This window comes from Gouania willdenowi, chromosome 16, assembly GCF_900634775.1.
Source record: "Gouania willdenowi chromosome 16, fGouWil2.1, whole genome shotgun sequence".
NCBI classification, from domain to species: domain Eukaryota; kingdom Metazoa; phylum Chordata; class Actinopteri; order Blenniiformes; family Gobiesocidae; genus Gouania; species Gouania willdenowi.
The window spans coordinates 12610444-12637717 of record NC_041059.1 but is presented as its reverse complement, the minus strand read 5'-3'; the positions used below and the strand labels follow the sequence as shown (position 1 = coordinate 12637717).

Sequence of the window (27274 nt, the reverse complement as noted above, 5' to 3'; positions counted from 1 at the left end):
AGACGTCTTTTTTTTCTGCTCAGGTAGCCACCTTTTCCTGAATCTGTACAAATGTAATATTCTGCCTCTCTTTTATTCTGCATCCTCTGCTCAGAGGTTTCTGTTAATGCCCAAGAACAAACATCGTTAACACGACTAGAGGTACAAGTACTACTGTTAACACTGATTAGAATGGAAAGAAGACAAACAAAAAGCCCGTCGAAGACTCAAAAGAACAATGACGTCCATCAGTCGTCTCGGACTCTCACATTTTTGTTGTTGTTGCATTTTGTTCAGAATCAATATTGGAAGACGATTTACAGTATTCACATCTGACTTTATATCATAAATGAAAATTACATTTTGGGTTTATCAAAAAAATAACACAGCCTCCCATTCTCCCACATATTGTGCACACTCATGCTTGACACTTTGACACAGTTACACGCAGCTCACTGAAGATCCCAGTGGCACTGCATGGAAGAAACTCACAGTTAAAGTCACATGGATCTAAAATAAGAGTGGAAAATAGACGATAACTATCATTTCATTCCGACCGAAGCCTTTTGCAAACACGGGCTGTAATAACGCTTGAAGAATAGTCACAACAACAATTTGACATTAATGACAATCTGGCTAAATCACCTGTAATATTGCACAAAAAGAACCTGTTTTCATAGTAGCCCGAGGTTAATTGCGATTGGTCATTATTAAAATAAATCATTTCTAGCACATCAAAATATCAAAATAGTTTTATTGTGAAAGTTCATTGTTGTTGTTTTTATGGTTCTGTTATTACTTTTCTTTTCTCTGTGAGACCGATTAGACCAAATAACAGAGAACACGGAGGGAGTGTTTCACCTGTTTGCCATTGTTCCTACGGATTTCCAAACACAGCCCTTCACATCATCCTCTTCCTTAATATTACCCTTTATCCACACTCTTCTTCCTTGCTTCTTTCTGTCATAGTCAGGTTTCTCTAGACTGGCGTTGTTTTCCTATTTAGGGTGTTAGAGTTGCTCTCCCTGTCTCCCTTTAGCCTGTCTAGGGTCCCCATCCCTCGCTCCCTGTCTACAGTGGATGAGGTGAAGGGTGGAGGGCCGGAGCCCACAGAGTTGGCCATTGGTGCATTGGAGTTAGAAGAGTTGGAGGGATTGTGGGACTTCAGTGAAGGGAGGGTACCACTCATCATCACTCCCCCTCCTCCCCCTCCATCCTTTGGGAAGCAGTTGTGGAGCTGGTAGAGGGTGGCTCTGTCCACCGTTCCATACATCGGAGGCAAAGCACCTAGTTTGGGGTCACGGGACAAAGTGTAGAGAGAGATGTCTCCTCCAGCCAGGGCCGTGTGGGATCGGGAGTGAGGGTTAGGTAAAGTGGACACAGAAATGGGCCCCTGTGAGAGCAGTGCAGAAGGAGGAAGGCCAAAGTTCTTCCCCCCTCCGCCTACAGGCGAGGGGTCACGGGAGCGGGATGGATCGGTGGACCGGGACGAGGAGCGGGAACGGCGACGGAAGCGATAGCTGGGTAGGCGGAGCATAGCGTGGGTGGTGCTCTTGAAAATGTCGGTACGAGAGCGGCAGCGAAGCTCCTTGTTCTTCTCAATGTAGATGTTGACAGCCAATACGCCCACCATCTCAGCCATGATGAAGGACAGGCCTCCAAAGTAGAAGGACCAACCATAGGAGTACTGCCACTTCTTGTCCTCATCCTTCTTTGGAGAAATGTCGCCCAGTGCAGCAGAGATGTAGACGATCACACCAATAATGTTGCTGAGACCTGTTAAAAAGAAGAAAGGTAGGATTGAAAATGCAGCTAGGCAAATGTGTGCATTGCCAAAAAAGACAACAAAGTGAGAAGATATCAAATAAGCATATAATATAAACCATGCCAAACTCTTCTGCATGCATTAAAAAAGCTGTTATTTTCACTGTCATCATTAACATAAGCTGCTATAGTAGCACATACAAAAACTCAGATTTGATGCTCCTCAGTTACCTGCAGCTACAAAAAGGATTCCAGCCCCAAGGATGATATTCCTTTTGCTCTTATAAAGACGACTAGCAGCAATACAAACCCCTCCCATCAGCAGCAGGATGGCACTGAGGATTGGAAATATGTTGGAAGCCCTGACAACCCCTAAACACACAGGAGAGCAACAGAAAACAAGAAGACACACAAGCAGAGTTAATTTTGTCGACTAAAAATGTTTTTTTTTTTTTTAAGTGGCAATAACTAGACTATGACTAACAAAAGAAAATACATGTTACCAAAAACTACGAATAGAAACAAATCTATCATTTCGTCACATGACACTAAATCCCATCAGAACTCATGTGATCATGTGTTCAACTTCTTACACATTGATCACATACAATCTGTAAGTGTGTATTTACAAACATTGATACCATCCCATATCAGGTTAATCAATCGTAAATAAATCTATAAAAATTAGTAAACTCCTATGCTTTATATTTCAGTCCGCAATTTCTGTAACAGACTTAGTTGACTAAAATGATAATGCCATTTAGTTCACTAAAACTAGACTATAACTGGAATAGTTCTGAGTTCTTAGTTTTGACTAAAACTAAGTTGCGTTTTGGTCAAAAGACTATAACTAAGTGAAAACATTTAAAACACTTTAATGAAGGAATGTGAAGGAATTCTTTATGGCTCTACACCCTGATCATGATTTATTTTACTCCAGCTAAAATGGAAAAACAGTCAAGCCAAGCCATTCTTCAACCCACAGGAATTCAGTCACTGTTGTATTTTCCCATTTTTTTTATTTTTTATTTTTTGCTACACATTTGAAAATATTAGTGACTTATCCTGTTTTTTTCTTAATAAATTATTCTACTTTCAGTTGATTCAAATCAAAATGATCTGAGGCAACAAAATCTGGAGAGGATTCAACCTCTCAAATATATAGTTTAAAAGCTATGCATTTCATATGTTTATAGAGATCATCATTATCACCGTGACTTAGCCAGTCAAAATGTGACAACAACTGTCAACACGTGCGCATCTTTAGAGGCGTCTTTTGAAACAGCAGAAACACAGCTGCAGCTTATGAAACCATGCAACCTCAGAAATAGATTAAACTAAATGTTTTCTTCTCGATTCTCTTTGTCAAAAAAAAATGCCACAATGGCATTTAAATAAAGATCTGTTACCAACCTAGACATCAAACTAGCTGCTAATACAAAGGTACACCAACTAACACGGTGCGATTGGTTAAGAAAGGCAACATGGTAACATCAGAAAACCTTAGACACCTTAAAAACATACTCAAGGGTGGAGGGGAATCTATCACTCCATTCTGGTCACACAAACTGAATAAAACTGGCATTCAAATCTTTCAGAACACAAACACACACAAACGCACGCAAGCACACACACGCAACCATGCACGCACACACACTCCTATCCAATCTAAGACAACTAGGCCATAGGAGAGGAAATGCCACTGAAATGCCAGCAAAATGCCTCTGCAACACTGTAAATAGAGCACGAGCTTTTGTTTATGTATGCATGCAGTACATCATGGAACAGAAAAACATTACTGGAGGGCAATCGGTCCAAACTAGGGCGCACCATCTTTCTTGACTTTGTACATTGTCATGTGTCAAAAAAACATTAGATTATTACAGAAACAAATACATAATACAGTGGGCTTTTTGTCTTACTTTTAATTTATTTTTCCTATTATGTAATAATGCTGTTCACACAATCTTTGTCCTGTTTACTGCGGGTAATGACTTACGTAGGACGTACTCTGCCCCATCATGGTCAAAGTCTGCATCTTCTGGAAAGTGGTTAATCTGTGAACACACACCTCTCTTTACTCCTGCAACAGACCAGAAACAATCCTGTGATCAGACTCCAGTGAGTTGATGGTAAAAAGACAGAACAGCAGCAATCAGGACACAGTGACTAATGAGAAAGTTATGTCTTCTTTGAAAATTTCTTTGAATGAAAGCATAATGATAAAATGATGTTATTAACATTGTGTATAGACCATTACACCTATAGAAAGTATGCAGGCTCACTGGCAAACACATAACTACCCATTGGGGTCTGGCAGTTTGACAGACAGACGGACGGAGAGACGGATGCAGGACGGTTACAGCACAACTTTTTGAGAAATGTGTGATGGGATGAAGAGACACAGATGGAAGGGGAGACGGACAGATGTGGAGTGGGCTGGCCTTGTTCTCACAGCCCTGATCTTTCCACAGGTTAGTCTGTAAAGAAACAGATGGGGGTAAAAAAAAAAAAAAGGACGATGAATTATTCCATCCTCATCGATCAGAATTGGAGCCATCACACCAGCCTTGCCCCGGACTTCCACTGGATGCGTAACTATTCCGTAATGTCTCTCGCTGCGTAACTGCATAATTTGCTGTCCGTCAATCCCCACCGCCTCCGTCTGTCATGTGTGATTGTTGCAGCAAGGAATAAGGAGATCTCGCTAATTCACATGTAACCGCACGATATAGTGAGTTGTAGAAAATACAAAGAGAACCACAATGCTATAGAGAAAGTTCATTGTGTCCTTCGAGAGAACCAGAAAAAAACTCGGTCCTACTGTGTAGATTTTGTGCAGATTATTGTGATTTTACCATGGATAAGTACAATATTAATATGAGCAAGCGGGTCGAAAACTAGATGGAAACTGTCTTCAATACGGAGTATTTTATTTTGAAAATAAACTGCAAGTTGTATTCTGTGTCTGTGCACTACTTCCTGTCCCACACAAGCTTATCTTTGCTGAATTTATGCATCATTGCTCCGGCGTCTGGCTAAAATAGAAGCGCTGTGTATTTGTTGCGGAGCGCTCTGGACTGACGGAGTTGTTGCGCAGCCATGACAGACCACATACGTCTGCGGTGGAAATTGACACATTGACTAGAATGTCAATGGTGCTGTTACGCAGAAGTTACGCATCCAGTTGAAATTGGGGGTTAGCTTATAATTCCATCCTGTAACACTCATCTTCTCACATATATTTGTTTGTACTGCTTTTGTAGACTAATTTCTTCACTCCTGTCCAAATGAGACTGACCTAAAAAGTGTATTTTTCATTCACAACAGCATCATTCTAAGTCCTTCACACATCTGCTTTCATACAACTTTCGAGACGGTCGTCCAAGGTTTTATTTTTTACAACACCCGCTACTCACGACAGCAGCTGTTTTTAGCTCTGTACAATAATTGGGTAGGAAAAACAGAACAAGACATCTGTGCTTACTGTTTTAACCTCTTGACAGTTTAAACTCCTCAGATGTTGATGATGAATTGTTGAAAAAGCACATCTTTATTGTGATGACTTATCTTTGATAGGTAACCTCTTGGGGTTATTGCAACATGAATGGTCTATCTCACAAAGGGAGACGACTAAATCCATGCATTGCTTCTTGCATCAAAGGATCCGGAAACTTAAAAATTACCTTTCAACTTACAACCTTCTTTAACTGCTTTAAAACTGTTGTAAAGTCAATTGTGACAATTTTTTCTCAGCTAATCAACTGCTCATTTCAGTCAGGTACCTTAGCAAAATCCCTGAAAGTAGCTGCTGTGAAACCTCTACTAAAAAGAGAACACTGGGTGCCTCTATACTGGCTAACTATAGACCAATCACCAACCTTGAGAAAGGGGGTCTTCAACCAACTGAGTCCATTCTTTTCCTTCAAAAGAATATTTGATAAATTTCAGCACCGTGCTGGTTTAAGTCCCACCTGGAGGAGCATTGAACACTTCAGACAGATTAACAATGTCCTGTGGGGTTACTCAGGTCTCTGTTCTTGGACCCCTTCTGTTCAGCCATTATATGCTTCCTTTAGGTAACATTTTACAGAGCTTTAAAGGGGACATATCATGGTTTTAAATCCTTCCTTTTTAGATATAAATCATGCAGTTGTGGTCTATATAAAGCAGAACTTCAATGCTTGGGTCTGAATTCCTCATTATTATAGCTCCACAGACCCCTTTTCTACCCCTTTTCTGATGTGCTTCTGAGAGCAACTTGTTTTGGTGCGGTCTCTTTAAATGCAAATGAGACACTTCATACCCCGCCCCCTCTCGGTTCAACTCCACCCTGCTCGGACATTTTTGTAGTTTGATAGAAGAGATACGGCTATGTAGCGGCGCATAAACTTTTTATTCAGAGGTTATTTACAAAATGTCAACAATGGAAGACTTGTCCATCCAGCTTTACATGTTACAGCCAGAGTCTGACCCGGCGGAGAGAGATGAAAATGAAAAAGATTATGAACCTGCAGAACCCTAACAAGTGAGCTAACACAAGCACCGAGTTAAAGCTAGCGCCAAGCTAACGTCACAAAATACATTTTAATACAGTCTTTTCGGAGACAAAAACGGCAAAATGAAATGACTAATGAAAACTTTAGACTTAAATTAAATCACGTAGGCCATATCATCAAGGATCTAAAACGAGCACACAGCGCTAACATATGAAGACGGTGCAACTGTTAATGCTAGCAAAACAATGACAGGGACGTTTTATCATCACACTTTTTAGCGTTATTTACAGCTTACCGAAGTGCTCTGTTCGTCGTCTCCAAAGATAGAAGGAATTGACCCCTTAATCAGACAAAGTCTTTCGGCAAATCCTTCTTTATACTGGCGGAGGTTGCAGAAGCGGTCATACTTGAAGTGCTTCGCGCACACAAAAATGACCTTACCCACAGATGTGGGTCCATTTCCATGAAAAATAAAACTCAACCAGGCACTTAGAAAAGGTTCTGATGCTGGGAGACATTGTAATGAAGCGTGTGGGTTACTACATCCAACAACCAAACATTTTTGATTTCTCCTCTCGTAACTTCAACATCCTTGAGCTTGGACTACAAAATCACAGCGAGAAATAAAAATGGCGGATTGCTCGAAGTGTTGGGCCTGGAGTCGATGTCTTAATTTGGAAGTTCCGCCGCAAATACTGTGACGTAATAGTTCAAAAAACGTAATAGAGAATAGAAAAATCGAAACAGATTGAAAAATGTGACCAAAACATAATATAAAGATATCAACGGAGCACCTGAAGAGACTAATTTGATTTTTTCTGTACTTCTAAACACTCTAAATATACAACAAAATGCATTTAAGTGCTAAAAAAGTGGATTTAGCATGATATGTCCCCTTTAAGTTTGATGATCAGAGCTATGCAGATGACACACAACTAAATCTATCACTGAACCCAGATGACTATGGTCCCATTGAGGTGTTGTGTGACTGCTTAGAAAAGGTAAACTGCTGAATGAGTGAAAACTTCCTTCAACTACTGTAAATCATGACAAGATGGAGGTTATTGTCTTTGGTAACAGGGAAAAAAGGACTGCTGTCAGCAAGCACCTTGAATCTTGGTCTCTAAAAGCTACAAGAACAACTGTGAAACCTTGGTGTTCTGATTTACTCGGATCTGACATTCAGCAGTCCGATTAAATCAGCTACAAAAACAGCTTTCTTCACCTAAAGAACATGAGTGAAATTGTTATTTGGATGAAACTCATTGGGGTAATTGAAGAACCAACCCGACATAGCTGAGTCAAATTTCAAAACGATTGGGTGATTATTAACTGAGATATGATTTTTTAAAGTTTTGTTAATAATGAGAGACAGGGATTTTTGGAGCTTTGAAACTGATCCAGAATCCGGATATTGATCCAGATCCCCTCCAAAATGTAATTAATCTTCCATTGGCTAAGGTTTTTCTTTGGTAAAAACTTTATAAAAAACTGTTAAGTACTTTTGACATAATCGTGCCAACAGAGAAACAAACAACGAAGCCGCAAGTGAATATAATACCTCTTTGCGGAGGTAAAAGGAAAAAACAACGGAAACATTTTGTTCTTTCCTGCATTAATGCTCAGATTGGTCATTATTCTAAAGGCTGACACGAATGCCCTCATAACAGACAATCACATTTTTATAATAAACAGATACCTCGGGCAGAGCAGGGAAAAAAGGACATTTTTAGTGGCAAATCTGATCCAACAAACACATGAGTAACTTTCTTAAAAGATACAGCAGAAAAAGTACAATACTTCCCACCTGAGCCCACCCAGAATAAACCTGCAGAAGGCAGAAAAGACACGTCTCTGTCCACAGCATAATGTGCCCATCTTCCACAGGCATCAATCTTTTAGAGCTAGCATGTTCTGCATTTCTAGTCTGGCTACACCTCACTGCATCACTGCATGACTACTGAGCACCCACATTGGCTCAATACTCCCAAGACATCAAGGAAGCTCGACCTCTGAGCCATGCCAAGACACTGACAGCTTTATTCTGCCTCAAAGTTAAGAGAAATGAGTGAAGAGAAAGGAGGAAATGATGCAGATAATCTAAAGAAGACACAATTTAATGTTTGTAAAGAGAAGCAAAGGGATGGCAAGAGGTGAAACCAAGAGAGTCTGGCAGAAGAAAAAAGTGGGTGGGGGTGCAATGCAGCAAAGCGGCAAGGGCTAAAGCTTATCTCTAATTGGCTGCTTTGCTATCAGGAAGCTACGAGATGAGGACAAACCAGCAAATTAGCTTTGCACAATGAGTGAACCAGGAAGGGAGATTCTTTTTAAAATGAGCCAAGAGGTTTTCTCAGGGACAGAAAAGCTTCCTTCTGACTGTATGTGAGCAAAGGCTCAGATCGCTCCCTCACATCGCCCCATTGGCAGTAGCTGCTTCACTATTACCTCCTACCCAGCCCTTACTGTTGAGTGTCAGCCAGGCAGAGCAATGTATAATGAATTAGCAGCTTGTGTTGCAGTGACAAGCTGAGGATTGAGAGTGGGATTCTGCCAGTTTATGCCTCTTTTTCCATTAAAAACGAAGACTCAGTTGATGATCACAAGCGTTTGCCTAACACTTGACGCAATTGAACCAAAGCAGGAATAATAAAAAAAGATTAATGATATGTTTTAAAGGGATTGTTATGCTTCAGTGTAATAAATTCATGTTCAAATAATAAAAGTTTGATTTCCTGTCAAAATGGCTTGGTCTAACAAACATTAATGAATTGGGTTCATGATGGTGATTCCTTTTGTTAATGAGCAATTATGACCCTGGATCAAGGAATCTTTCCTTAACAGTTCAATTCCTGTTCAACCCCAGTTCACGGTACTTCAAACTAAGGCCCTCGGCAGAGCTGCATGGAAACTTTATCACATTTAAATAAATTACGGAAACATCAATGTGACCTTTTAGTACCCAAGTTAGACACTCCTGCTGCCTCTCCACCTTACATCAGGCACAATGTGGGCACACCCAAATCAGCACTGTCTGTCCTGTCACAGGGCCAACACATATCAATAAGCATCACATTAACACATTCATTCACTCCAACTGGGAATTTCGAGGCTCCCAATCTAGGCATAGAACAGCCAAACAGAAAGATTCCCAAGCGAATCAAACCAAAGGCTTTCCTCCAGGGAGGCAGAAGAATAATCTAAAAAACCATGCTGTCTTTAACTTACATTTAAAACGTCTAAAGTTTCAAAAACAAGCATGGTTTCTCCAACAAACATTGTTCAATGTTTCCTGTGATATGCCAGCATCATCCATTCCATGTTTAGGCCCTTGAGTTTTGGTCAGAGTGGTTTGCTGGTCTTCCTTCTCATCGATGTATGATAACAGCAGAGACTTAACACAGAAATATCATTAAAAAGATTACATGGAAATGATCCAACAGTCAGAGCCTTTCATTTTACATCTTCATTCTTCCGTTTTTGAACAAGAGCCAAAAAAACACTTAAAAACGTGATCACTATCTTGTTTATGCTTCTTCCTTTGCGTGTTAAACGTCAAACCCGTAAAGTTCTAAAGGCATCTAGTTAAAGGTGTGATTTGCTAAATTACGAGGACATTTCCTGTCACACCTTTGGGTCACAAATTTTTCCCCTAGCTCAATGTTTACCTTCCAGGCAGCATATTCTCCACAGCCCAGAGTGGGTGAGTGCCCCGGGGTCCTTTTTATCTTTGTTGTGGGGGTCATCCTGGCTGACGTTGGCTGTGCTGTTGCAGATGAGGGCACGGGAATACAGCCAGTAGTCCGTCCCTATTGCTACCGTCATCAGGCCGAAGGAGGCAAATGCCCCCACGGTGGTGAGAAGGATCTGGATCCCCTTCTCACACACCATGCCTTCAAAAGAGAACAAGAACAGGTGTAAAGACAAACAACAGGAGAGCAGATCAGAGAACAAAGGAAAACTGAGTGCAGTTAGATTAAAAAAAAAGGGCACTTTGACGTGAGGGGCACCTGCAGGAGGCAGAGGTGGGAGGTGCTTAAGTGGCTCAATGATATGTCCTTGGAGGAAAGTTTGATGACTCTGCTGACTTTGCTTAACAAGACAGAATTGATGTAAGGCACAACAGATCACACCCTCTCAAACTCCATATTCATGAGGCTGACACGGTTCTCCCTCGTTCAATGAACAGCACGGGGAACGAATCCACAAACACATACACACAGTAGATCAAACATAGGGTCACCTTGCACAGCTTTACATTTGTTAGGTAATGTGGGTGCAGTTTTAACATAAACATATTTATGTAGGCTTTCAAGCAAATAGAATTACATAATTCACTTAGAGCTTGTCCCAATGACCTAGCCCAGTGGGAGTTTTACAGTTGGCTCGGGACTCCTGGAAGCTTTGATATCATTCCATCCATTTGATACAAATAAAGAGAGTCACAAGCAAAAAAAGGATAAAGGGGCATGTGTGTTTTGACAAAGACCTACCTGATGGCGTGTTTCTATCCTTCGACTCAATTTTGAAATCTTTCTTTTCCTCGTCAGTGAAGAACTTGCTGCCCCCTCAATCCGGACAGCATCCATCGACTGTCTTCACCTGCTCCCTCTCTTCTTCTTGTGCGTGTGCTTCCTGTTTTCTTGTGATTGCGTTCTCTCTCTTCCTTACTTATGATCTCCCTGAAACCTTGGTGCTGGTTGAGGTGGTGGACGGTTGTCCTGCTCTCTGCTGTTAGCAGACGACTTGGAGAGGAAAACCCATTGTGATTGGTCACCTAACGCCAGGAAACAGATGACCGAGCATATTAGTATTGCTTTTTTTAATTTAAAAAAGGCAAATTCCAGCTAGTAGGGATCATTATTGACAACAGTGGGTATACATGACAAAAACAAGACTCAATGTTCTTCCTGTTCCTGATAAATTCATCGTATTATTTAAATGTTGTGTTTTTGGTAAACTTAGCCCAAAACGGCCAAACCCTTCTTGAGTCAGCCATCACTGGCATGCATACCACTGTTAGCATATTAAGTGGCACACTGGCAGAGTAACAGTGATGTGTCATTCACTAATGAGCCGATTATTTGCGGTGAATGAAAAGAGACAACTCCCATCAAAGAGCGCGCTCAAGCTCTCTTTGCTTTCTGCTGTGCAGCTGCACTCAGAAAAAACGGTCCATGGGGTTGAACTTCTTTCTGATGGACATGCCAAGTGGCCTCTCAGAATGGCTTAAATAATCATCTGAAATGATCTACTTTCATTTGAAATTCTGGATCTGAGCAAATTATATGATTTACAGGTTGATTTGGTTGATTGGTTGTGCATAAGAAAGCATGTGCATTGTTGCATTGAAGTAGTCAGAAACTTTATTTCTTTCCCATAAAGAGACCACTAAAGCAGTTGCTCTAAGGTTGAATCACTTTTTTGCCACATGCTCCAATTATAAACTGACATAAAGAATTTTAAGAGTAATTGAACCCCAAGGTTTTGGCTGATGTGCATCTAGGCTGGCAATTCAAAAAATGTCCTGAATATGGGCGGGGCTCCTGAAGCCGCTAAGACACACCCAGTCTATACTAGAAAGTCTCCAAATAACAATCTATGCTATGCTAACTACCTACTCAATACTCATCACACCTCTCTATTCACAATTCTGTCAAACTAATCTACTGGCCACAGATTTTAGAGCCGACAGGTACTTGTTTTTATAGAAGGGGCGGGGCCAACATTACGGACATAAAAAGACATTAAAATGTCATAAACCACCATTCTCAGCCTGTAGCAATATTTGATTGCAACACTCAGATTTTCAATCCATTGAGGGCAGTCACTCTTACAACAAAATTTGCCAAATTGAAATACTTTGACTAAAATGTCAAGTGTTAGGTAAGAATCAATCAACATTACAACAATACTTCATACCCAAGTACATTTGTTTTTTGCAGAAAAAAAGGTGGTTTTTGGGTTTAGTTACTCTTTAACAACAGCCATTTACTACATCATCCAAGGCCTACATGAAGCACTCGATGTGTTTGCTCGTTTGACAACTTCTGCCTGCAAAGTAGCATATTACACCTAGAAATGTTTCATGTCAGAAGCATTGTTAGGGAGCAGAAATATTAAGTGTAATTAAAGCAGTGACCGTATTAGAGAGTATAGAATGAATGAATTCAGAGCGAGTGAGCTGCATCTCTCCTGAATAAGAGTAGCAGGAGGGGGGAGGTTGGGTGGACCAACCCGACATTGTTACCATAGCAACATTGACTTCCAAAGTCTGGATCAGCACAGAGTAGGGCGGGGGGAGGTTGGGGGGGGGGGGGGGGGGGGGGGGGGGGGCAGCGAGCGATGGAGATAGAGAGAGAGAGAGACACAGGAAGGAAGAGAAAAGCAGAAAGATAGAAAAGAAAGAAATGACGAGTGTTCTCTAAAAACCCTGCAGAATGACCAACATGTTCCAGCTCTCTCTCTCACACACACACACACGCACACGCATGGACGTGCACGAACACACAAGCTTGTTAGTAGGCATACACAATTGTTCCAATAAACACCCATTATTGTAGCCAAAGTTGTCTCGTAAACATTGGAAAAAACATTTTAGGACAAGATGAAACAGGTCTCATTGTTGGACAGCCATTATTTAACAGATAACATGTAATACTGTCAAGTCTGTTAATATTTAATGCAGCAATATGGCTTTGTGATCAAAATAGGTTACGTGCTGTTTGCATTGTATGACCAAAAGCAAAAGCTGACTCAGATAGAAGGAGATCTATTCTGGTGTGCAGTTCTGTGCGAGCAAGCTTGTGTGTTGTTTTATGGGTATCTGCACACATTCTCTCTTCAATGAATCTAAGATAGGGTCGAGTCCATCCTATTGAATTCCCATTAATGTTCCCCTCAGTTCCCTGCAGTTTAACACATTGCCTTGTAGCTCTGCATTGAGTCGACCTTTGATGTGACCTGTCAACTGACACGACTGCATACTTAGAAGAAAGCAAGGGAAAAATTATTATACAGTACATTGCATATACACATACACACACACATATGTGTGTCTCTGTCTCTGTGTGTACTATGACCTTCAAAATCTATAAACCTCTTAAATGTCCCTGAGGAAAATTCATCTCCATAAGGGAACACAATCTTTAGGGCCTAAAACACAGAGGCTGTGGGTGTCTGTTCATGTACGTGTCGCCTTTGGCTAAAGTATTTATTGCATGACCTTAACAATACCCTTCTCTGTAATTCCTCTTAGCAAAAGCTCCCCTGTGTAAGAGGTCGTAATTATCACCTAATTATCAGTATTTTTTCTATTTTCCATCATTAATTAAAATTAAGGAACAAAGGAAAGTGAATGAAGTACGATGTGACTAGAAGAGATGAGAAGGTAAATGAAAAAGTGAGACTTTACTGATTATATTGCAATGTGTGCATAAAAATAATTATAATAGAACAGAAAAGGGAAGGAACACTTTAGCACAAAGCTTTGATTGTGGTGTAAGGATGGTATATAATAATGTTTTTTTTTTAAATGGTGATTTTTATCTTTTCCAAAGTTGTGTCATTCTAATGCTCAGATGTGAAACAGAGCCAAAAAATAAAATGTTGCTTTAAGGTCAGGATTTATACCATACATACAGTAAGTTACCAAAAAAGGGCCTAGTGTTTGCACTTTTAAAAGTTTATATATAACAGCTCTCTGTAACATTCAGGGATAGCTCGTTCTTATAGGTTTTGGACAGCGTCAGTGTTTCTGACAAGACAAGGACGGGCCTGACATACAGAGACACAGATAACAACACAATCTAGACACTCCAATCACAAACAGAGCAATGTAGTCTATGCAGTCCAATGCAATGAGGAGTACACAGACATGTACATTCTAGAAACAAAACAAGCACTACAACGGATGACCCAACACAGGAGAGCCCACACCTCAGGTCAGGACTCAGCCGTTCATCTGCATCTAAAGAAACAGGACATTGAAACAAACAGGATGGCAACGTACAACTCCTGGCAAGAGATGGGAGATGGTTTTGAGAGCAGTTTGAAAGAGGCCATCTTTGAAAAACAGGAAGCAGGGCCTCTGATTTTTTCATCTCTATTAAGGATATATCCATTTCCATGTCACATTTGCGTTACTTTAAACTTTTCTGTTTTATTATTTTTCCCCATTTAGACAACTTTACTGGCTATCTAAACCTTCTGTAATCGTACCAAACCTGCTAAATAGGGTTAATAGAGTCAACTACTGTTGCTATTAGATACATATGATAAAATCAGGTGACATTACGAATGACATTACCCACAAAACTAGACCCTCAGCCACCCATTTAACAGGAAAAATTCCATGGAAGTGTGTGACATGATCCCAAAACATTGTTCGTGAAACCTTTAATTACCACCAGTCAGTGAATCACACTCACATTTTGCACAAAACCCAGCGCAGCCATGTAATTGGAGGTGCAACGCTTCTACTTTGACACGTCACCATAGGAACTCATCACCTTTTGTACCAATGCACCAACAATTCTGTCTTTGTAACAGTGCCTTTTCAGATTTGAATGCATTCATTATAATCTGAACCGCTTGCTCATCACAACACATTAAAAACACACTTCCGATGAAGCCCTGTATTCATTTTTTTTCAATGACGGAATTGCATGGTCACTACTCGAAACATAACACGTGGTGCAAGAACTTGAACTTAATAAAGGCAGAAAATTACATATTTGTCACATTTTCTAGACATTCATTCACCTGAAAAAAATATGTGTAAATGCGTGATATTCTTCCAAAATATACATGTGAGGCATTTCCGTGTCATGTTGATGCCCCATTTTAAATAAAGAGCGGGGGGGGGGGGGGGGGGACGGCGGGGGGTTAGGTTGCTTTCTTTGTTCCAAAAAGTGAATTCCGTTTTTTTTCGTCCATTTTCCGCAGTCACAGAAAATCAGAGGCCCTAAGGAAAGGCTATTTTTGAACAAAGGAGTAAGGTCTCTATCATATACTGTATAATCCCATCATCTCTTCACTCCTATCAGATGACTCATCTCTATGAGTATCATTCATTGCAGTTCACTGATGAATTCATACATGAACATACTCTGCATTGGATTTGTTAAAATTAATATTTTTCTGAAAATGTCACACACATTTTTACTTATAAACAATGGCTATATTTTCTACATTTGACCGATCTCCAAAGAGCAGCTCACTATCCTTAGAAATGCAGAGTTAAAGGTCCTGCTTGGGCCCTGCAGTGGTGATCAGGTTGTGGGTAAGTGATGCAAATCCCCTGCCACTATGGGTATTGACTCTTCCAGTCCCAAGGCCATATCTGTAACCTTTGGTTTACTTCTGCTCTAAACATTGACTTTCTTTTAAAAAAAACAAAACATTCATGTGGTTTCCAAACGACCTTGAACACAAACAAAAACTCGTCAACTTTGGGACATAATGATACCTCAAGAGTTGTGCTTGGTCTGTTCAATCTGTTCACTGCTTGGGGAAACGTGTTGGGATTTTGGCGCAGTTGCAAAACTGGCAGATGATAGGTTATCTAATTGCATCAATAGTTCATAAACAAAAACACCAAAATGTAGTAGTTTAATAGGCAGCTTTAAATTGGGACTTAAATGAACAATATTTTACAGTGCTTTGCGGAGGTGCCTCCCAGCTCATATGTAGTGAAAGCCTGAGTACACCCTGGTTAGCACGCAGAGACAAACACATTGATACACAATTTACTCCTACGAGCAATTTGGAGACTCCACTGGATCTAACCCACATGTTTTTAAACTGTGGGAGGAAACCATAAAGAAAATCTGTGCAAGCACAAGAAGAAAATGCAAATTTTAGACAGAAAGATCCCACGAACACCCCGAGACTCCAATTCAGACCTGCCTTGGTGAGAGGCGGAGCCACTACGCTAACAGCTACATCACATTACTGCTCAAAACAAAAAGTATATTATCCTACTCTAGATGTTCTCAAGTTACTTTCAAAGTATAATATGCAACACATTGCAGTATGTCATTGATCTAGTGCCACTCATGTTGCTACATAATTTATTTTTATTTCGACATACAATCAATGTAGTAAATTTCAGAACAACTATAAATATTGTTGTTCACATTACTGTTTGTTAAAACCAATGTACAACAACTTTTGCCGAAGCAAGGCCAGAAATGAACCTCTCTTCATTTAAGTTTGTGTGACAGTTACTCTAACTTGGCCTCATCTGCACAAACAAGTTCTGATGAACTACAGCCGAGCCCACGGAACGTCTCCACGCCAAATAGCACGTACCATGTTCCCAAAAATTCATTGAAATGACTTGTTTCCACCTTTCAAAAAGGTCTCTGAGAGGCTCTTGACATTCGCTCATAGAATATTCATGTCAAATTACAGCCAGATTCAAAGAGCGTTAATGGAAGAGTAGTCATTTGAAAAATGGGTTTACATTTTCTCCAAAGATACATCTATAGATTTTTCTCTAAGATGATCTCATCTCGAAATTTTTTTTAGTATGACTGCACAAACACCAAAATACAGCAGTAACTCTTCTAAATATGCATGTATAGCAGTTGTCTGCTAAAAAAATTTAAAAAAAAATCTAAGATGATGATGGTGAAGAGTTTAACTATATGGTTTATGTAAAGTAAAACAATAAGAAGCAAAGGAAGTGCTTTTAATTTGTAAACAGTTGACAATTAATTGGTTATATCCATGTCATGAACAAAATTGTCAGATTTGGAGCCTTAAATCCTCTATAAAAGAAGTTTTGTGAGCCAAATTCACAATAGCTAAGTGAAAAAAGTTTTTATTGAACAAAAATAGTGGTCTATTTCATTCAAATATATTATAGGAAATCTACACACTAAAGAAAAGCATAAGATTAAATAAATTAAATAAAAGAAGGGTTGGAGTCTATCAGTCACAGGTTCTGTTCACACCTTTTATTGACAGAATGCAGGTGCGGTTGGGTTCTGGAATGAGTTGAGTTCGAGGGTCAGAGGATTTCATCTATGTTGTTTGCAGGTGATGTTGTCCTATTGGCCCCGTCGTTCAAAGACTTTGCTGGAACGGTTTGCAGCTGAGTGTGAAGCAGCTGGGAAGAGGATCATCACCTCCAAGTCTGAGGCCATGGTTCTCAGTCGGAAATGGTGGATTGCCAACTCCAGGTCAAGGGAGATGTCTTGCTCCAGGTGGAGGAGTTCAAGAATCTTGGAATCTTGCTCATGAGTGAGGGTAGGATGGAGTGGAAAATCGATTACCGGATTGGCATTGCGTCTGCAGTGATGCAGACCCTTAACTAGTCATCGTAGTGAAGAGAGAGTTAAGTTAGAAAGTGATGCTCTCTGTTTACTGGTTGATCTTTGTGCCAACCTTTACCTATGAGGTTATGGGCTTTGGATAATAACCAAAAGAATGAGATTATGTGTGCAAGCGACTGAAACAAGTTTTGTCTGCAGGGTGGCTGGACAAGCTAGAGGGATTATGGGTGCATTGACACCAGTTTAGTCCTGGACTTGGTCTGAATGGGCAGAGGATAGGTAATAATTTTATCACCTTGGTTTAGCTCGGTTTGCGTTCAGAGCACAACTTCTGATCTGCTTAAAACACACCTCTTCTGCAGTTACATGAGCTAACCGCTTAAGGGGGCCGTTACTGGAGTAGAGACTTCTCTAGGCAGACAAACAGAAACCTGAAGAAGAGTCTCTCAACAATGGGTCAAAACAAGCGCTTAGTGCGCAGAAACTTCCGCCTTCTTTGTTTGTTCAACATTCAACAATGGAACAGCAACAAGTTGCCATACTTTTGGTGGTTTTAAAACCCTGTTTTGCATCGTCACCTGCTCTTCTGACCACCCAAAATGTTGCAAGCTCTACATCATCACGATACTTCCTGTGTTTGATCTGCTCAGAGAGTGGTTGTGTTCACGGTGCTCCTAATCGCTCTCTAGGCTTCGATTGGAAACGCTCCTAGACTGGCAAAAACAATTGCTCAGGAATTTGCCTGTTTGATCCGCTTTAGACTTTGTTTTCATGTTCACACCGCCCAAACGAGGTGGATTATCCAAGCAAATGCATCTGTAGGTGTAAACGCACCCTATATCTCTCGGCTAGCCTGGGAACACCATGGGATCCCTGGGCTCATGAAAGTGGCTGGGGAGAGGATTGTCTGGGCTTCTCTGCTAAGGATTTTGCCTCCGCGACCCGGATAAGTGGCAGACAACAGAACACCTTCCTAACAAGCAAACCCTAGAAAAGATGCTTTAACAGTTAGATTTAATTATTGCTAGGGACTAGTAATAGCACATTCCTCCTTTTGCTGTCGTGTTGCATCCCAGAGATTACTCACCCCGCACGGTGATGCTTGTATAGTATGTTTGCAACCCTCTGTGGACTGCAGCCCAGCCAGAGGCCAATTATCTGCAGCGGGATGCGCAGCTTCAGCAAAGGCTTTGCTTTAAGAGGAATCAACAGCAGGGGGCATTTCAGCGGTAGGCCCTGATTTTTCAGAAAATTCAGGAATAAATTCAGATGTACCTGTGTGATTAATTTCATGATTGTATCATTTCCCTCAATAAACACACACTTTATTGTCATGGTACAAATAATGCAGCAATAAATCACACAGGAATTTTGAGTTGTGTAGCAGCTGCTGCATTAGCTATTCATTGCATAAATCAACCATTAAATGGCTTGTTTAATAAATGATGGCAACTTGAATAAGTTTTTCAACACGTGAGGTGATGGTTTTGTGTAGGAAGGAGAGAATATTTTCTAATTTTGCATCGACACATTAAAATGCAATCACAATGACTTGCTGTTTAGCATGTAGAATATAACTGGGATCAAAAACAGCAAAACCAGGACTGTAGTAATGGAGAAGGACATGAGCTGAAAAATAATATAAAAAAGGTATATTTCTGACGGCTGCTCTAAAAATACAAGAAGTGTGTTCTATTTTGAGTTTTTTACAGCAGTAGTAGACTTAAAGCATACCTGTAGTGAATTTTAATTGCAAGCTCTATCAAAAGATCATATACTGTATATGATGCAAGAGGTCCTGGTTTTGGAGCTGATGGTTTTTGATCTTTGATTTGGGGTTCATTCAGCTTTAAATACTCTGGGGTTCTCTCTTTATCCTGTTCTGTTCTCCTATTCCTGTCTGAGTCTGGTTCTGTTAAAAGGGAATTTTTCCTCTGCATTGTCACCCAGTCTTGCTCGTGTAAAAATACTGTTTTTTTTTAATTAAAACATCTTTTCATTCTTCATATGATAAATGCCCCGAGACGACCTTGTTGTTATTAGGTGCTAAATAGATAAAACTGAATTGAATTGATTTAATCATGAGAAAAAGTGGAACCCCTGCGATCATTGCTAAGCCTACACATAAGACACACACGTTTGCATCCATGCCCATGAATTCATCAACACCTGCAGGAGACATACAGGTGCACTGAAAAAAAGAAGTTGCTAACAAACCTTTGGCATGTACATAAATCTGCGGCCTCAAAGGCCCACAACTGTCAAAATGATGATAGTAAAAATAAAAACAGGTCATCTTTAAAGCAAGAAGCAAAAGTGAAGGGCCATTAAGCATTACGTGAAGAGTCCATTAAGTCCCTCAGACTGCATGTGACTGAGTCTAAGCCTGTGAGAGCAGAGCTTCCTGAGGTGCCTGTGGCAGCAACACCTTGATCTAAGAGCCTCTCCAGATAAAGTGACTCTGAATGACTCGATGCTCATGAAGACATGAACCAGCGCTTAGATATATGTGCAACCATGCACACATAAAGACCTGCATATTCTTAGGAGTCAAGCATTGGACAGAGGAGCTAATGTGAGATGGCCGATTGGATTTATAAATATTTTCCCACTAAAAGGACTCCATTGTTCATGTTTGATCCTGTCCTGTGAGTGCAACAGAGGTGAAATAAATGACTGGGTTAGAGCAGAGAACGCAGTTAAAATGATAGCAACCCTAAAGTCAAGACAGTGATCCTATAATCAATGGTGTTTTCTGGCCATCACACATGGTCTCCTTTTGCAGTGCATTGGGCACCGTATTATGACATGTTTCAATCAAATAACCCCTCAGCAGCTTTTGTTCCTGATAGCTGTGGTTGTGCAAGTATTTATATTAGTCTTATAGAAAGAAAGAAATGTTACATTATATGTTCTTCTACCTTAAACAAGGTCAACATGGTATGAGTGTACTCAGCTTATTATATTCACCATTTCTGGATTATTACTATAATTAGTGAGGATGCCATGATTGTTATCCATCTCCTTAATTAAGATTGTTTCCTTATTCAAAACTGATTATAGGTGATTATATATACTTTGACACAAAGGGACAATATGTAATTACTTCACTATATTATCAGACAGTTAATGATAACCATTATTCTGCAGGGGGCACAACCAGTCCCGTATTTAAGTTATATGTAGGAGCAGTAAAGGGAGACTGGGTGTGGCACTGGGAGTGGCGCATGAATTTGTACCCGTTAAAGTGGAAATTAGTCTCTTTTAAAAAATATTAAAACAATTTATTAAAGTAAACCAACAAACTTAATTTTGACATGGCACTTTGGCACTGAGATAGTTTACCCAGAGCTTGACATAGGAGACGAGAAGATCATGGAAGCTGGTTTCATTGTCGCACTGCCCTTCCCACAATAAATGTTTGGAATCTTAACTGTAGGCTTAGCATTGAATTCATTAATTACTGCATGGACCACTACAATCCGTGTATCATTCGTTCATTCGTATTTCATTATGTAACAAAAACTTGAAAAACGAAAAAAACACTCATTATTTGATATTTGTTGCCTAAATCAAAATGAAAAAACGGAAAATGCCTTGTTTTTCAAATTCAAGATCTTTTGCTTTGGTACAGAAAACAAAAAATGGAACACGGACACCTTTATTTGTTTTCTCCATTACTGATTGGCCGAAGTACTTGACCCGGAAGTGAAGCGTTATACATTCTGCGGTATCTTTAGTTCTGCAACACTTAAGAGGTTCTGTGCCCCACACCAGCTAAAGCGAAAAGGATAAAGGTGTTCGTTTTTCGTTTTCTGTACCGTAGCAAAAGAGCTTGACCGTTTTTTTTTCATTTTGGTTTTGGAAACAAATATCAAATAATGAGATTTGTTTGCTTTATTTGATTATTTTGTTACTTACTACAAAATCATTGCAATTTTTTTATTAGACTTGATTGGTTTTAATGCCAGAAACCCTCTCTGCAACGACCTGCAGTTTTACCATTGCATCAACTGTTAGACCAAAGTTCATTTGGTCCCAACAATATCCCATCGAGGATTTTCACCTCACCTGTCATTAGTCATGGCTGATTTGAGGGGTGAGTCATCAAAGCTGTCAAACCAATGGCTTTTGTTTGTCTACTAATGAGTTATTTTCCTTCAACATTACAGTACATGGGAATAGACCCCACATTACACATTTCACTTACCCCTATACATATATATATATATATATATATAGTGAAACTAGAATACACAAGCAGTTTCACAGTTTGTCACCTATTCAAGCGCTCTAACACACACACACACACACACACACACACACACACACACACACACACACACACACACACACAAACAAATAGCCACAGAGCTGCCATGCAAACCACTAGACATCCATTAAAATCAATCAAGGATGCTTAGCCATGGACTCTTATACACCACTGTCCCCCATGCCCCCAGTGTTTCATTAGCTTTATTTATACGTCCTAGATTAAAAAATAGTCAAACACAAATTATCGAACTAAAGCAATGTCAAAGCATTCTCTATTTCAAATGTCTTTACAAACAAAATGTCTAGTCACAATACAAAGGTAATGAGGTTTGATTGTATTCATGTGGTGTGAACAGTTGGATTAGATGTTACTTACCCTTGTGGTATTCTCATCCCATTACCATTGTTGGTATTTGAAAATCATTGATACCCGTGCCATTATCTGTATAATATGTGTCAGTATGTATGTGTGGTTTTGCACATGGGCAACCATAATACTGTTTCTGAAAGAGAGTTTTTGAGAAAATTGAATAGAAAGCAGCTATTTTGTTTATACTAATTCTTTGATAGATCAGGGTGGGGTTCAATAAGTTTTTCTTCACCCCACTCCATTTCAAGCGACAGTGTATGTGATTATTATTGTGTAGCCTATACTTTGTTTTGTTCTTGCCACACTATTCGCTTGAAATAAATGAAATAAAATTAAACACAATTTAATCTTTAAATTTCAAAAACCAATACGATCTTATCGGGATCGGGAAACTAACGTTAAGTCATTTTTTTCCCCTCATCTGCTTTAAACGACTTTCAAACTCGTAAGTTGCTTGCATGCTATGGATCTATGTTGCACACCTACACACAGACTGATTTGTCGACAGTGTGTCACAAATCGTGTCTAGTACAAGTCTTAAAAACCCCCAAAACAACCCAAAGACTTGGGTAATTATTTCAAGGTGTATTATTTTGCACTCGACAAAGTATGATTGTGTCTATACACTCAAGTTTGAAATATCTGTAGCAATTGTTCAATTGCTAGTGGCTCAGAGACTGACCATAAAGAAAACTGCAGTAAGCGCATCCCAAGAACTTTGCTTTGACCCATGATGGTCTTTTCAGTATTGCCTCTCCTCTACGGGAATAATCTGATTATTGAAAAGATGTTAAAATTTGGGTTAAACAGTGAAAGGTAAAATGAGCCAAAAAAAAATTTGAAAGCTAGAGAACTGACTTTATACTGCCCTGGATTATTTGAGCTTTTGATGATTGTGATTTGAAAGCCGTAGAAATACAAGTAAATCCTTAGAGGGCAGTAAAAAAAAAAAAAAGACTGTAATGAGTCAACTTACAATCTAAACATTATATCTCAGAGCCAGCTGAGCAGTGTGAAAGAAATCCAATATCCTCATAGATGATCACCAAGAGCATACGCACGCTGCCCTGAGTGTGTATCAAAGGGGCAAAGGGGGTGAGACAAAGAGGGACAGATATAGTCCTCATGATGATTACTGATTAAAGGTCTGGCCTTTACAAAAAAACACTGAAGAATTAGCTCCATGGATTGTTTCAAGGCATTAAAATGTCTAATGGACAAAACCAGTGTTAGGAACATTACTTTAAAAAAGTAATTAGTTATATTTACTCACTACTTGATCCAAAAAGAAAAAAAAAGTTAGTAATTGAATTACTCCATAATAAAAGTAACTCATTAACAAGGAAAGTAACTATTTGCGTTACTGTTAAAAAAAAGAAAAAGTTTCTATATGTCAAAGAATTCAGATTTTTTAGATGCTTGTGTCGTTGTGAGGTGCTTCGTTAAATTTGAGTTGCTTACAACGGATGTCGACAGTTTTCACTCCTGGATGTAATGAACACTTCACATGCACGTTCTTGCCTTTGAACCACGATCAATTTAAAGTAGTGTTTGTAACGCCACCCTAAAAATGACAACTTTTCATCGGACTGCTCCACGCTCGCCATCTCTGCTGCTTCATCAAATCTGTAGTGTGTGTGGCGCGTGTGCTGGCACATGTGTAAAAACACTGGCTCTGACTGGCTACCATGAAACATGGCGCCGCCTTAGCCAATCATAATCCTCACTACAGCTGCGTATGAAGCCAGGGGTGCTTTTGCATAACAGTTTATTCAATCAATGCATGTAACGCACCGCATTTAACATTCAGTAACATTAACGGCGTTGTAACAGCCCGTTTCTGACAAAAAAAACGCTGTTATTCCAAACACTGGACATAACACACATCCAATCAATCAGCATCATTCTCACCTCAAGCCTAATATTAAATTATGTCTCCCATTCTCAGCTCTGAATGCAACAATTAACCACTGTGTTTACTGACAGCCATCAATCAGCCTTAGCTTCTTAACTTTTCAAATGCACTCATTGGTTTAACTGACCATGTTGCTGGTTCACTGCTTTTCTTCTCATTCACTGTACTTCTGTAGAATGATACTGACCAATTTGGGAAAGGAACACCCCTGGCTAGACTCTCCAGAGACCCAATAACCAAGTCATCAAGCCATCACAATTCATACTTCTTGGATCCGTGCAGTTGGTTGTTTTCTCTGCATCAATCCTATAACTTTGAGAACAAAATGTTTGCTTACAGCCCATTATATCCAACCCACTGGGAGGTGTTGTGGTAAAGAGGTAATTAGTGTTAATCACTTTAACTGTCAGTGGTTATAATGCTATGGCTGAGTGTACATGTCAGGTTAATTGGTGATTGTGAATCTGTTCTTTGAACAGTGTCTATACATTTTTGCCTGTCTGTTTCCCAACATCACGCCCCTGTATAGGACTGGTGATGTTTCAGGGATAAAACGTGCATTGCCTGGAAGCAGCAATGCATTATGGAATTGTAGTCTAGACAAACTAAAAAGCAATTGTGGATAGAGGGATGGATGATTGATCTATTGTAGTGAAATAGAATGACGCACCACCCAAGAAAAACCCTTAATTATTGTGGTAAAAAAGAAAAAGGTAATAAATTCTGAAACTAAAATAGACCCTTTGGTGTATTCTACATCCATATATTTTAAAATAAAATACTCATTCATATTGGAAAGTAATCAAGCATCTGTATACTTGAGACTCAAAAGAATATATAAATAAATAACATTAAAAGGTATACATTTCAGCATCGATATTAGATATGCTTTATTTTGAGGGATAGTTTACCTGATCTCTTGTAAAATGTGGCTTTTTTCTTTCTGGTTTCATCTCACAGTCTTAAAATAGCCGAGTTAGATGGTTGGTATTGCTGGGCAATATGAACCAAAACTTGTATCATCATTTCTTCTCAAAATAGCAATCTACAGTACTTTGCTGATGCAAAATGCTACACAGGCACATTTATTAACAAACACTTGCACAAAATGTGCCATTTTGGGCTCTTTCTCCCATAAGGGACAGCACGTGTGAGTGAGTTATTTAGTGTGGAAGTTTATGCACTCAGTAATCCAACTAACTGAGCTTCTCAGGCTGTTCTGAGAAGTAGCGAAAGCAGCGACTCCTAAACAAAATAAGCTATAATATATATATATATATATATATATATATATATATATATATATATATATATATCAATCGCCAAAATAGAAAACTCGATATATCGCCCAGCCCTAGTTGTTGGATTCATTAAATTAATATACGTGCAATTTGATGTGTAGCACAATGATGGAAGCTGGAGGATGGATTCAAAAGTAACAACCCTGAAAAAGTGAATCGACATTAAAATTTTAAACAAATGATTGTTATTAATCTGAGCTTCACAATCCTAAATTGAGATATAATTTCTATGCAGCAGAAATGTAGCACTCTAAAATTAAATCAAGTGCAATAGTTGCCAAAAATCATGTAAGAATAAAACAATGCCTTTGTCTGCAGGTGATCATATTAGTATCAGTGTAAAAAGGTTCAGAGCTAACATTAGACATTGTTTGCTGACAGTGCAACAGTAATTCCTAAATGCTGCAGTGTTCACTCCCATCGCATCTCCAGTTCCAAACATTTCCTGTCACCTTTACCCAGATGTGATGTGAGTTGTGCTGAAACGTGAATGATTGATGGGGTTTGCCAGATGTTTGGTGCCCTTTACCTGGATCTTAGTGGATCTGTCAGAGCTCAGGTTGGACAGCGAGGGGAGGGAGACTGCATGTGTGCTGACTGCTGAATGAAAAACACTGAATCTCAGAGCAGATCATCAGATAGCATGATGTGCCAGAGGTTCAACACGGAGTTGACATGTTGTCGGCTCTGCACTGAGGAAAGTCCTGCTGCTGCAGGAGCTGAACAGACAAGACTCAAACAGGCTGAGGAGAGCTGTGTGTTATATAGTGATGCAGAATGTGGTGCATCCAACACACACACACACACACACACACACACACACACACACACACACACACACACACACACACACACACACACACACATTCATATCTTCATCATTGTCATCCTCACATAGTTCCCTGCATAGGCTACATGGTGGAAAATGGACGCCGAGCATTAAACCACCGGTATATGTAAAATAAATGAGTAAAAAATAAATAAAAAACTCAGAGATGAACATTGAAAATCCACCCGCACTGTGTGTTCACCCTCCTCATCCTCAGCAACCATTTCAGCAAACAGCACAGACATGAGGGTCCCAGCACGGTATGGATGGATGCAGGGGGGGGGCATTAGCTGTTACAAGGCTTTCATTTACATAATAGACGGTGCAGTCCTACAAAGATGGGGAAAAATGACCCTTTCATCATTTAAGGGAAAAGCTGGCCTCAGAATGCCATCATTCTGGCAGTCAAGTTAATGAGTCACTAGTGGGCTAAGTTACAGAAAACGGGCAACAAATCTACGTGGCTTTGTAAATGACAGAGAACTACAGCCAACAAAGCTACAGTATAAGTCAAGGATGTAGCAGAGGTCTTACCTGCAGGGTTTGAATTCAGAGCTCCACAGCGCGATGGAAGAGATGGAGGAGGGGTGGACTGTCTCTATGGAGCCAGTGGATAAATAAATGAATACATAAATAAACAAATAATTAAAAAGAAGGGAGGGACTAGATTTTGTGAGAATTAGAAAATAAAATAAAGGACTTTCAGCTTCCAATGCGTGAAAGTCAGTGTGTGATGGCAGGAACGAGCTTATAGATAAGAGCCTGATGTCAGACACGTCACTGAGCGCGCATTTGTTCACGGTGGCTGTGCGGGATGCGGCGCGCGCGCGCGTGTGTGTGCGTGTTCATGTGAGTGTGTGTACCGGGGGGGTGATCACGCCCCCCTCCCTCCCGTCCGCTGGCTTGGTTAACGTGCTCGCCTGTGTCTGCACTGCTCCTCTGTCTATTTCTGACACACTGAGCGCGCAACTTGTCGCATCCCGCCGAACGCGCTCTTTTAACGTGGACCACGAAGACACGACGGGATGTGGAAAGAATCACGTCTGTGAGACAATATCACGAC

At 39.9% G+C, this 27274-nt stretch overlaps 1 protein-coding gene across 3 annotated transcripts; it reads right to left on the bottom strand.

Moving 5' to 3' along the window:
• Positions 1–8: 8 nt before the first annotated feature.
• Positions 9–27274, bottom strand: cacng8b (calcium channel, voltage-dependent, gamma subunit 8b). Of its 3 annotated transcripts, XM_028470592.1 has the most exons (7): positions 26746–27274; positions 25912–25982; positions 10733–11016; positions 9908–10132; positions 3743–3826; positions 1975–2115; positions 9–1755 (listed from the first exon to the last, which is right to left on the bottom strand). In XM_028470592.1, exons 4-7 carry the CDS (start codon positions 10128–10130, stop codon positions 959–961), a joined length of 1245 nt encoding a protein of 414 aa, XP_028326393.1. In that variant the 5' UTR covers positions 10131–10132; positions 10733–11016; positions 25912–25982; positions 26746–27274; the 3' UTR covers positions 9–958. The 3 variants fall into 3 exon arrangements, with proteins under 3 accessions (XP_028326393.1, XP_028326392.1, XP_028326394.1); XM_028470591.1 differs by lacking the exon at positions 25912–25982; XM_028470593.1 differs by lacking the exons at positions 9908–10132; positions 10733–11016; positions 25912–25982; positions 26746–27274 and adding an exon at positions 4029–4552.

What these genes read in the sequence shown, in the direction of transcription:
- cacng8b (XM_028470592.1), bottom strand. Translation starts at nt 10,130, where the DNA reads ATGGTGTGTGAGAAGGGGATCCAGATCCTTCTCACCACCGTGGGGGCA. An exon ending in GAGAATATGCTGCCTGGAAG is followed by an intron (nt 3,827 to 9,907) that starts GTAAACATTGAG and finishes GGTCTGTTGCAG; the next exon opens with GAGTAAAGAGAGGTGTGTGT. An exon ending in TGGGGCAGAGTACGTCCTAC is followed by an intron (nt 2,116 to 3,742) that starts GTAAGTCATTAC and finishes CTGTGTGTTTAG; the next exon opens with GGGTTGTCAGGGCTTCCAAC.